General features: G+C 41.1%; 1 protein-coding gene across 1 annotated transcript in view; it reads right to left on the bottom strand.

Moving 5' to 3' along the window:
* The window catches only part of rock2a (rho-associated, coiled-coil containing protein kinase 2a), a 40,399-nt gene extending 33,942 nt beyond the window's left edge, over positions 1–6,457 (bottom strand). Inside the window, exon 1 of the mRNA XM_069172956.1 lies at positions 5,283–6,457. Coding sequence (XP_069029057.1) covers positions 5,283–5,381 — 99 coding nt within the window. The 5' untranslated portion in view covers positions 5,382–6,457. The remainder of the gene's footprint in view (positions 1–5,282) is intronic.
* Positions 6,458–12,125: the final 5,668 nt, after the last annotated feature.

Below are 12,125 nucleotides of genomic sequence, written 5' to 3'. Positions count from 1 at the left end.
TTGTACATTAAGAAAGCAAGTTATAACCAGAGTTAAACTCCTTGTTTTTGAAAACATACGTTGCCAATAAAGGTGATTGAGTTTCTGATTCTGATTTCTTCAATAATTTTGGACATAATATGAACACAATGAATTGTGAGAAACCAAAACAGGGTCTCACATCCAAAATAATAACATCCAAGCAAATAAATATATACCAACACAACAATGTGACCTATAACATCTCCTCACAAGATCTGGTACCAGCTTTGTATAATACTGCTAATCAAATAATAAACCGTGTGCCACATAAGACCCTTTTATATTCACTAATATTATACGTGGCAGCTTCAATCCGCGCAAACACCAAAAGGTAAACATGACAGGTCGTGATTACTACCTGGACTTTGACTGTGTCCACAATCACTCCCTGTTTAATAATGTGGCTCATTTACTGTCTACCGTTTTATCTGAGAGTCTGAGTGTAGAAATCTATCGACTGCAAAATGTGGAAAAAGTACTGGATGTACACTGCTTTCTGCGAACAATCCCACAATGCAATGTGATGCATTTCACAGAAGCAAAAATAGCCGTAATGCAACAAAATGACGGTGACAATTATGAAGTCTTTACAATCTCAAATTACTGCTGCTAATGAGAGTGAACTCTTCGGTGTTCGGATATGACTGCTTTCTTGGTCAGGTGCCGTGTCTTTTTTGCCAATTTCTTTACAGTGGAATTAAACAAATGAGATATAATGAGTTAATTAGTCAGCTTTAATAGAGTTGATTTTGTGAACTTCAGCGAGCCAGACAAGCCATTTACCTAATTATAAAACTACGCTAAGCTAACCAGCTGCAGGGAAACGTGCAGTCGTATTAATCTTTCCGTCTAGCGCTCCGTGAGAAACAAAATGAGCTTAATTCCCCAAATGTCCAACAAGTCCTCCGACAACATTAACTTTCAAATGTGAATACTGTGAGTGAAACGGGAATAAACTTCGGTGGGCCGTTTATTGGTTTGAGTAGAAAGTGGAAGTAGAAAGTCCAGTTTCTTTGCTCCGACCGCTGACGGTGACCAGAAGCCTCGTAGCTGAAGTGGAGGGTGACATTTTCAGACTGCCGAGGTCTTCTTCACTGGAGTGGAGCAAAAACCAAAAAAAGCCCACGGAGAGGCCCGACTCACCAGAGGAGGTGTGGAGCAGAGAGACTGGCTTGTTTTGAAGAAAAAAAAATTGGCCAGGGACACCGTCCCCAGTGCCTTATAAGGCAGTGTTTCTATCCAGCTAGCACACTGAAGTCAGGACTGCTGCTGCTGGCCTGACATCAACACAAACTGCACTCCAGAGATGAAGTCTCAGGTTGACTATCCGGGTGAGGAGAACATTACATGTTGAACTTATCTCCACCTCCTCCAAGAGCTGCACAGTGCAGGAGGAAGGTCCTTGTGGGTGATGCAGTGAGCAGTGAGATAAAAGGGACGGATGGGGAGGAGGGAGGTGGGAGGTGGGAGGTGGGGGGGGGGCGGCAGGAGATGCTGGGTGAAAGAGTGATAAATACTGGGTGGGAGATGAGTGGGGAGAAAAGCATCACAGAATATGTGACTGGAGATGAAGGGAACAAAAGAGAACGGTTCAAAAGTTCCTGTTCCCGGCATCCGACTGAACAACTACAGGAGAGAGGGCCGGGGATGCGACTAACGTCGGTACTTTTATGGCACCTACAGAACCGCTTCGGTACTATCTGGCATCCAAAATTAACTCGTCACTCGGTGCAAACTTTCGATACCGATGCTACATCCGAGACGTATAAAACTTTGGCTTCATTTACGTGGGATTAAATGTGGTCGGGGTCAGTTAGCTCCAGCATGTAGCCTCTACTTCTGTAGATCTGTGCTGGCCGGCGTCCGCGGACAGCGCGTGAGGTGTTTAGGGAATATCGGTAAATCGTAGCTCCAGAAAAGAACACAGGTTACACTCTCCGGCTCTAAGCTGCATAAAAACTAGAAAACTCGTACTTCAAAGTGAAATGTCAATTTTTTTAATTTTTTTATTTGATCTTAAAATGGATTTAAATTGTTTTTTTGGTTTTTTTTATCAAAGTCTCCAAATCGTTTGCACTTTAAAAGCTGCGCACAAACTTAACCGGACGTACCGGGTCGGCAGCAGGATCACAAGACGTCGGACTACAGTTAAAATACCTGCCGAGTGTTTAACGAGGCTGAGAGAGAAGCAGAGCCAGAGAAAAAGAGATGAGGCTAAAAAGTGAAAGGGGAAAGTGCAGTCATTCGTAGGGACTTTGAGCCCCATATATAGCTGCCAACTATTTACTCAGTGAGGTCATTTCCTGTAGGACGGCAGAAAGGCAACTTAAGCGACTCGCAATCAAGTGTCCATATTTCTCTTGTTTTTTCTATCTTTGAAATGCCCCTTTTTCTTCTGCTTGCCCCTTTAACAATCACCCGCTGCACTCGGAGCTGCCAAGTGAGTCCGGCGCTTCAGTCAGCAGTGGTGTGCTGCCAAATAATGATCACAACAGTTTGCAGCAGAGGAAGGTTGCTGAGACTTCAGGTTACACTTGATCGAATGCTGATGGAGGCAATACAGAGATTTACAGTTTGTATAACCGCAGCGAACCGCAGCATTAAAGCACCGCTTATGGGATTTCTGCCGGCTCGCCTGGTCTTTGTTGTTTTTTTTAAAGCAGGGGGTGAATTGTTGTCCCTCACAGGTCACAACGTCTCTGTTTTTAACGTCAAGAGTACAATACTCTAGAGTCAGCTGTCTTTAAAGGAAAGTGACTCAGTTTCCTTGACAGATGCTGCAAATTCCTCCCTTTCAGTTTTCCGTATCCTCGGGGGAAGCCGGCCTCCTCGGTAACTCCCATATACATCAAACTTCGTGCTGACCAAAAAAAAATATATATATACAAAGCTTAAATCAATTATCGAGTTTCTTTTGCAAACATATTATTGCGAAAACTAAATAATGGACAACAATGCAGCTTTTTCCTGTTTTTTCCTGTTGCTACGCCACAATGGCAGGAGATTAGTGATTCGTTATTTACTGAATATGAGCCTGTGAGCAATTATCAAGGCACTCTAAGTATGTGTGTTTTTATTCCACCTGCTGCTGCTGCAACAAACAAAAAAAAGGGCATATCTGCGGTCTCTCTGTGTTTGAGCATGTTTTTGAATCCCAACCTGAGCAGCAGCAAAACTTCTTGATCCCAGCGATGGCACCTCGGCTGCTAAAAATGGAAAACTGCAGCCTGTTCTCTCCTACGCATGCTTCCCACTCAACTTTTGTCTCCAACGCTCAACACCTCCCTCTCTCTCCCCGGCTGGTGTGCAGGAAGTAAACACCACCTGCGTTAGAGTCGGTTTTCTGCTAAATGTTTTAAGGGAAGAGGGAATAGTCGAGGAGTGTGTGGGGAGGGGAGGTTTGGGGGAGGGGGAGGGGGACGTGAGGGGGGGGGGGGGTACAGGGGGGCCCCCAGCTAGCTGGGGGCCCATTAAAAGGGGGTGAGGTGATGCTTTTCAAGATAGACCTGACAGTGTGTTTGCCCTCTGTCAGGTCCAGTTAGGAGGGCGACCCAGGAATTCAAACACCGAAAAAACCTGCAATGGATGTTACTTTACAGCGAAAGTAGGAAACGTTACACAATGTTGGTTCAAGATTACAGGTGGAGTTAAAAGTTAGAGACACGGGGTGACAAGGACAAGAGATGTTAATGATTCCAGATGTGATCATTCCTGCACATAACCAACACCAGAGTTTAGTTTGGGAAAATAGGGTTAATCTAAAGACTCCGAGGACCTTTTTTTTTTCTTCTTCTTCTTCTTCTACCTCCAGCAAAGTGATGATATACACTGGAGTAATGGAAGGATTTTTCCACTGTCTTACGCAACTTCAGGCCATCACCAAACTCACCAGAAGCAGCTGTCATAGGGAACATCCTCTTTACTTCATCGGGCACGACTCGAGCAGCGTCTCAAGCTGTAAACTATTGATTCTTTGCCAAATAGTATGACCACAAAAAAAAAAAAAAGAGATTAAACTTGTATCTGCAAAAAGGGGACAATGATTTCCCTTTGGCTCGCTATCTCTTTGGACACATGCGGGCATTCGGCTGTGTCAGTAGCGTAAGTTTCAAACAGTGATCCCGTGTCTGGCTTCATGTAACGCTTAATATCCATTAATAGCACCGGGACATTCACAGTCTGGTCAATCAGACTGAACTGCCGTTCAATTTCACCTCATCCACCGATCTGCCGAACAAATCATCAGACGTGGGCGGTAAATGAGACGTCTGCAGCCAAGCAGGTCCGTCGCCCGTCAGGAAAAATCCTTCGAAATTTGATGTCACGACACATAAAGGAGCTGCATAAACAACACCGTAAACAACACAGTCAGTCCTGCGAGGGCAAACACGGAGGAATGAAAGTTTGCTTACACTTTCTGACCACTTCAGCTCAGAGGAACAAATGTAGGAAATGCACAAGCTCACTTCCTTTGATTTTATGAGGAATGCAAAATAAAAAAAAAATGCTTTTCTGTGGAATAAGTTCAAAACACATTTGTGTATTTCGGTGGTTTATAATTAAAATGTATAATTGGGCTGGACTGACAGGTTGAGGGTGGTATTAAAACTCATCCTACCAAAAATTTGCATCCTGTGTTGTGTTGTTGTTGTTGGAGTAAAACTACCAAACAAATTAAGGCAAATAGTTGTTGGAAATGTTCCATAACTGGCGGACAACATCCTTTTATCACATCAATGCAGGATGACCACAATCCGTCAGGGGCCAGTGGTTCTGCAGAGGTTCTGCAGGGCCCAAAGACTTTCAGCTGGAAATATTAGTCTCCACGAAACACACCGAGTGGGACATTCTCCACAAGTTAATCCTAATCTGTAGACACGCTTCAAAGAGTCCCAAACTGCCCCGTCTGCACTCAGTCTTAACTATTAATCAGGCCTGTCTGCAGTATATATCCACCCTGTTGATCTTATTCTGGCTGCTTCTTATTAAAAAAACAAAAAAAACAACAAGAAGAAGAAGAGAAAAGAAAAGAAAAGGGGGGTGTTATGACGAGGTGTCTGATTTCAGTGCAAACTGTGCAGCTTCATGTCAGACTGACGTGAAGAATTACTAAAGAATAACACAGAGTTGGAAACACAATGCCAACACCTCCCAGCAGCTCAATGGGAAGAACCCATCAGCACAGTGTTGTGTTGTGTTGCAGTGGACAGACAAACACGGCATCATTCATAATCCATGAAGTATAATCCCACTTGACTTACCAGCAAACTTTCCAGGTTTAGGGCAGATCTGGGGTCTCGGATCATGTCCTCCAGCTTCTTCAGCCGGGTTTCCATCCTCCTCTCGGCGCCCAGCGACATGACGGCGGTTCAAAGTTGAGCTGAAAATATACTTATATGTATATATACATATATATTATATATATATATATATGGAGAGTTGTTGTTTTTTTCTTCTTTTTTTTGTCTCCCCCCGAGCTTGTTTTGAGTTTTACATGTGAAGCCGTCTTTGTTCCTGGCTAATGGCCGAAGGGGCCTAGCGGAGCGGCATCGGGCTCCCGGCCCGCCGACCCGCGTCCAGCGGGACTTAGTTGTGCACGACGAGGAGGAAATATTCCCGAAGCAGGAGAGAGAGAGAGACTTCACCAGGAAAGCAAACAAAACAAAACAAAAACAACAAAACAAAAAGAAAGCAACTTGTCCAGTGAGCGGGCCTTTCTGTGAGTTCACCAGCGACTCGGAGCCGCTAAAAAAAAAAAAAAAAAACCCAACCACGACGACACACTTTGAATTATCACCTCCCGTTAAACTGGAAGATTTTGTTTTTTAGTTTTTTTTTTAATCCCAACTCGGGACGATGAAGTTTGAATTTGGAGAGATAGCAGCAACAGGCAGCGGGGCGTTTTCTTCGTCCCCCCCCCCACCACCACCTCTCCTCCCCTTCCCCCTGCGCGCTTTGGACGCTTTGGAAACGCTTTGGACTCGTTGTTGTTTTGTTGTTGTTGTTGTTGTTGTTGTTGAGGAGGAGGAGGAGGAGGAGGAGGAGGAGAAAAAAAAAAAAAATTCCGCTTCGTTTTCACCCCATTCAACAACGTTTGCAGCCCCCCTCGCAGAACCGTCGTTTTTTTGTTGTTGTTGTTGTTGTTGTTTGTTTGTTTTTTATCCCCGGTGCTGCCACAAGTCACCTGAAAGGGCGATAAAGTCTGTTCTCCCGCGCTGAGTTTTTAATAAGCACTCGCTCGCTTCCTGGATTTCTTCTCGCATTTTTCGCATCTGTCCTCCTCGTCTTCGTCCTCCTCGTTTCCGGTGCGGAGTCGCGGAACAAAAAAATAAATAAAAAAATAAAGTTTTCTTCGCGGAGAAAAGTCCTCTGGCAGCGGACCTCTTCACCGACACACACACACACACACACCCGGAGGCTGGAGAGCGTCTCCTCCCCCTGACATCAACCATCAACCACACCGAGGACTCCGTTACCCAGAATGCCTCTCAGTCTGCAGGCTGGTTGTTGTTGTTGTTTTTTTTACTGGAATATATTATAATCATTAACTACAACTGGGTTCAAGGCAAAGCAAACAGTCACCTGATTGGCTGTTTTAACTTAACTGTTTTTTTTTTAAAAACACAAATAATGTTATTTCTGGAGGAAAGATTCCAGCTTTTTAAACGTCATAATCGTGGCTAAAAATGCACCAAATTATAATCAGCTGTTCAGACAGGAGGTCAACATGTCCACCAGATTTGGTGGAAAGTTCTGCACTTTTATAAAAAATAAATAAAAAATAAATCCTGCTTGTTTGTATTTCTGAAACAGTTCGGCCACGTATTTACACGATTCATCTGATCATCTTTTTACCTGCGGCAGTTCCCATGCACCCACGTCGGTCTCTTAGTTGTACCAGACTTAATAAATGAACACATAACCCACCTCTCTTCAGTCTGGGACGAAAACCTTTCATGATGTGTTTACAGCGGTGCACGTTTGCTTAACTCTTACTTTAGTCAAACTTTCCAGGTACTATACTTTGTACTTCCACTGCACTACGTTTCAGAGGAAATTAACTCTCTCCTCGATCACATTTATTCAACAACTTGAGTTACTTTTCAGATAATTTGGCGTAATTGATAATACACCAAAGCTTTTTAAATACAAGGCTGTTGAAGATTAGGTGTTGTATTTCGGGTGTCTCACCAACAGCAGCGTGTTGATCCGGTATTTCACCATAAATCAAAGATTAGAGTCAGAAAACTGAAAACAAATTTGTGTGTCTATATATATATATATATATATATGTATATATGTATATGTATATATGTATGATGTAATGCAGTTTTAACTGGCGCCCCCTGCAACAGCTACAACAGTAAAATGCTGCTTTAATCACAGATGCTTCTGTATTACTAATCTAATGATGTCATCCATCGTGATATATCAGTCAGAGGGATCAAACCGTTGCTTATATATACATATATTTCACTCAGGTACCTATGTTATTTTCCATACAGGAGTATTTTCATATTTCTTTAAGCCTATTGGTACTTTTACTTGATCTGAATACTTCCTTCACCACCGTATGTTTGTCTATTTTTTTTCAGCCAATTAAAAAACAAACATTCAAAGTACCTTCATGATGCTCAAAGCTAATGGTCACCTACTATTCCACATCAGTCATTCAACTTGTCGCCCTTTACATGAGTTATTCAATACAACCTGGGAAAAGTCTGGCATCATGAACAGGAAGTGATGCACTTGTCCAATTTCTTTATTTGGAGCTGTTATTTTGCATGTGGAGGAACAGCCAATAGGCGCTGGAAGAGATGAACACTCATGCGCCACCTACAGAGACAAAAATGTTTCAAGGAAAAAGCTCTCATAGCAGCAGACTATTTATTAAACAGGTAATTTCTGGGAAATGCAGTCCGAAATAGCTCAGTGAACAGCTGCTGAGGACATTTATCACCCTTTGTGGATCTCAGTGAATCATAACTTTACTAGAGAGTAAACGTTTGGACAAAGGCTGATGAACTATGAATGAGCTCATCAGGCTCGAGTTGGATGTTATGCTATAACACAGAAACCATGTCAGCCTTTAGTTGTAGAAAATATCAGTACATTTACATTGGACCGTATTCACCTGTTTATGTCTGTAACAAACACAAAGTCAGTGTTTTTGTCTCAGTTGATATATTGGACAGGGAAACTAAAAGATGGTGGCAACCAATAATAATAATGATATCTAATAATGATTTATTTGCCCATAATAATCACTACCTCCTGTTATTTTGATGAATTGAGGATATGAGTGACCACACAAGGCTGTATGATTGTTTGACACGATGTCACGGTGCTTATAAACCGAATGAGTCCACAGCAGCAGTCAGAGGTCATAGAGGAACAACAAACTTCACAAGTCTGAGACAATGATCAGTAAATTTGACACTTGTGAATTGATCAGGGTAATAAATAAATCAGATTACGTGTTTAAATTTGAACAGGTTTCAATTTGTGGGTCCGACTAGCTCAATTCCCATTTCCAGTGCCTCTGTATGTGTTCGGCTACTGTGTCGCTTAGTGCAGATATTTTGACTGATAAAACAAAGTTGTTACGAATATTAAAATGGCTTCATTCCAATGAAGCCAAAACAGTGTGACAGTGAGTCACCTGAAGCTAAACAGCAACTGGAATTTATTATTCATTTTATTATTTGTTTGTATTATGTGACATGTCAAACGGTTTTCTCTGAGACGGGTCTGTTAATACAGGATCATTTTATAACCATGTATAATTAGTACTTGCCTTATTTAAACTGTGAAAACACCCAAGACAATGGTGGAAAAGTCCAGGATTTGTGTTTCAATCCCAAATATAATGTGTACTTTATATAATATGTATGTAGTATTTACCTGATATGATGGTATATAGATAATATTTTGTCTGTATTTATTACATAAGTGTTGCAAAAAATACGAGGGACACCTGAGAGTATTATGCAGTGCAATAATCTATAATAAAGCTATAAAATGTTATTTACTTTGTAAGGTGCAGGGTTATTTTTGCCCCAGCCTGTATAGATGGTGATATAATATGAGTATTTTAATCAACTCAACACAGTATATAACTGACTCACAAATGAAAAAATAAATAAAATCAATCAAACACACCTGTTGTGTTGGATGCATTTTATTGAGCGTTCATTAAACTGTATCCACCACTTATTTCTCCCCTGAAATCAAGCCTTCATCCCATCGCCTCCCTGCTGAGGAGACACTACCTTCAGAAACCATAAGAGGGCGCTACAGACCATCAAATCCACATTTCTTATCTGAGAGCACTGCAATTAAACAAATTTACAAATGAGATCATAACAGATGGAATAATTTGAAAACAAAACAAAACAAAAAGTTCCTGAAACAGGTAATATCTCATCATCAATGCTTTATGTCTTCTGGTGATTTATTTACATGATTTATCAAACAACAATTTGCTATCTTTTATTGGTCCAATAACAAACGTATTGCTTAATTCATAGCATCTGTTTTGGGCTAATCGTCAGTAATTACTCAACTAATTCTTGGTGCACTTACTCTTTTTTTGTTCAACTGACCCTATATTGACCATGAATAATTAAATAATATAACCAAAGCCTGGCTGGTGATGGATGATTTAATATTCTATAATGTGTTTTAACACGTTATTGCTTTTGCATTAATTATTAAATACATTTCATCACGACTGTAACCATGATTTTATTTGACTGACGTGTAAGATGGCATTCTTGTTTTCAGAGGCAAGTTTTTTTTGTGTTTTTTTTAATTGCTGAGTATTTGTTGCTTACTAACCACTGAATTCTAAAATGGGTGTATGTACCAAGTTTATAGTAGAGTATCATTGATTCCCAGCATTAAAATGCAATATGGACTCAATCTTTCACATCTAGCTTCTTCATGTGGTCTTGAGCTTCATACAAAGAGAGAAAATATGGGAGAAGAAGCATTATTAGAGATGTAATTTGCACAAGGTTGACACTTTTTCCTGAAACATTGAGCTGCACAGCCTTTTCTGTGTGTATGTGAAAGGTTTTACTGTAGGAAATTATGACAATGAACAATGGGACACCTCTGAAATCCAAATATAAACTTATTGATTGGGATTTTCACAGGTTTCCACTGATTCTGGGCGACGTGTGATGAAGAGGTGAATCATGTCAACACCTAAATAATGCCGAAAGAAAGTCAGTAGTTTCTATAGTTTCATGTTGTCTCTTGTAAAACTAACATGTTGTCTGAGCTGTATGTGTGTTGGATGTTTGTATACACAGAGATGTAGTTGAACAGATGATGACCCGTCTGAAACACAGTTGTGTGAGCCTCTTATTTATTTGTCGTCATGGGCAATTCACTGAATAAAACAAATACTGTTACAACACAAAAAATGATTATTTTTCCAAAGCAATTTTTGGCCACATGTTATGTACATGTTACAACGTCATAATAAAAAGACCTCCTCATATCACTGTTTTCTCCATTTTAATAATTAAAAAAGCATTTCACTGTTCACCGGGCATTTACATTGGAATCGAATGCTCAGGTCAAACCACCTTCACTTTTTTTATTATTATTATTTGCAAATGCAAAACTTGTCAACAATAAATAATACTATAAAATGTACACAAAAAGATTGACAGTCCACCACGAGTTAAAACGTTGAACAGATCGGATGTTTAGGAAGAAGGAACTGGGGAGGAGGGTTTTTCTTAGCAAAAATGTGACGGTCCATACAAGTTACAGAAAAAAGCTGATCGTCTATACATTGACACTAGCAAGATAACAAAGTCGTTGTTTCTGGTATATTTCTTTTTGTACAAAGAAGGGAGAGTCTTCTTTACAAGCGAGCATCATTGTCTTAACTGTAGAGATTATACAAGCAAAGAGTTAAGGCAACTTCTCTGTTGTTTTTGAAAAGTAACATGAAGTCCTATCATGTTTTATTTTGTCGGTGGACCACTTGCTGCTTTTAGGTTTGGAGTTAGTTGTCATTGCATAATTCAGGCTGCTGACCAGGCCTGTAGTCCATCATCAAAAAAGGAGGAATGCTGGGAGATTTGTCACGAGTCTGGTAGCCATCTCAAAGACTCATGCAGTGGTCCAAGGTTTCCACATGAGAGTCAGGCTTTCATATCGCGGGTATCTGTCTCAGGCACGGACAGTGTACCGCTTGTATGGTGCAGATTAGGATCACACATAACTGGGCATGTTGTTGTAGTCTGTGTGTGTCTGTATGTGTGTGTGTGTGTGTGTGTGTGTGTGTGTGTGTGTGTGTGTGTGTAAGGGTGTCAAGCAGGAGGAAAAACAGACGTAACAATGTGGTTTGTTCCTCATCAAAATCAAACCCTCTCAATGTTTTTAATCAGTGTGAACTTCTGGTTAAGATGATGACCTACTTAGAAAAAAATTGGGGAGGTCAGTGACTAGTCGGATTAAAATAAAAAAATGTGGCCTCTTGGTGGCGCCAGCAGAAAGGTCAGGGAAAGGTCACCAAGACGATTAGCATTTGTTCTCTGGAGAGGAAATTTAAAATGATAATCTGCAGCGAGATACAGAATAACTCACATCTGTCCATACTGTCACATCTGCCTCTCCCTCCACACCTCTTTCTGCGTCTCCCTGACCTGTTGTCACTGCCTCAGTGGTTCTCTGCCTGTCTGTGATTGTCTGAGTGGAAGTAGTGCTGTGTTCCAAATAACGTATTTTTGTGTCCTGACTCTCACTATTTTGAGTGCATGCAAGTACAGGAACCTGCAGTTCACTACAAGTACCAGAATGATGCATTGAAAACGGTCCAAAAAAAAGAAATGTTGAAAAGCTGGACACTTTCCACCCTAAACGGTCGCCATCTTGGCTACGTACAGGAAGGGGCGGGACTTCTGACGTAAAGAATTTTAAAATGAAGGCGTCTGAAGAAGCTGCAGCTGTTCCTGAACACCTCACAAAAGTGTTTCTTTTCCACTGCTGCTGCTGGACAGAAGAACCCGTGTGTTTATTCAGTGTGTTGAACAGAGGGCACGAAAACATGTTGATTTCTGGGTAAAATCATTAAAGCTGCA

This window comes from Embiotoca jacksoni, unplaced genomic scaffold, assembly GCF_022577435.1.
Source record: "Embiotoca jacksoni isolate LCO1_2020_lvr unplaced genomic scaffold, fEmbJac1.0.p SCAF_57, whole genome shotgun sequence".
NCBI lineage: Eukaryota > Metazoa > Chordata > Actinopteri > Embiotocidae > Embiotoca > Embiotoca jacksoni.
The sequence above is the reverse complement of the archived record's forward strand: the minus strand, read 5'-3'. Positions and strand labels throughout refer to the sequence as shown.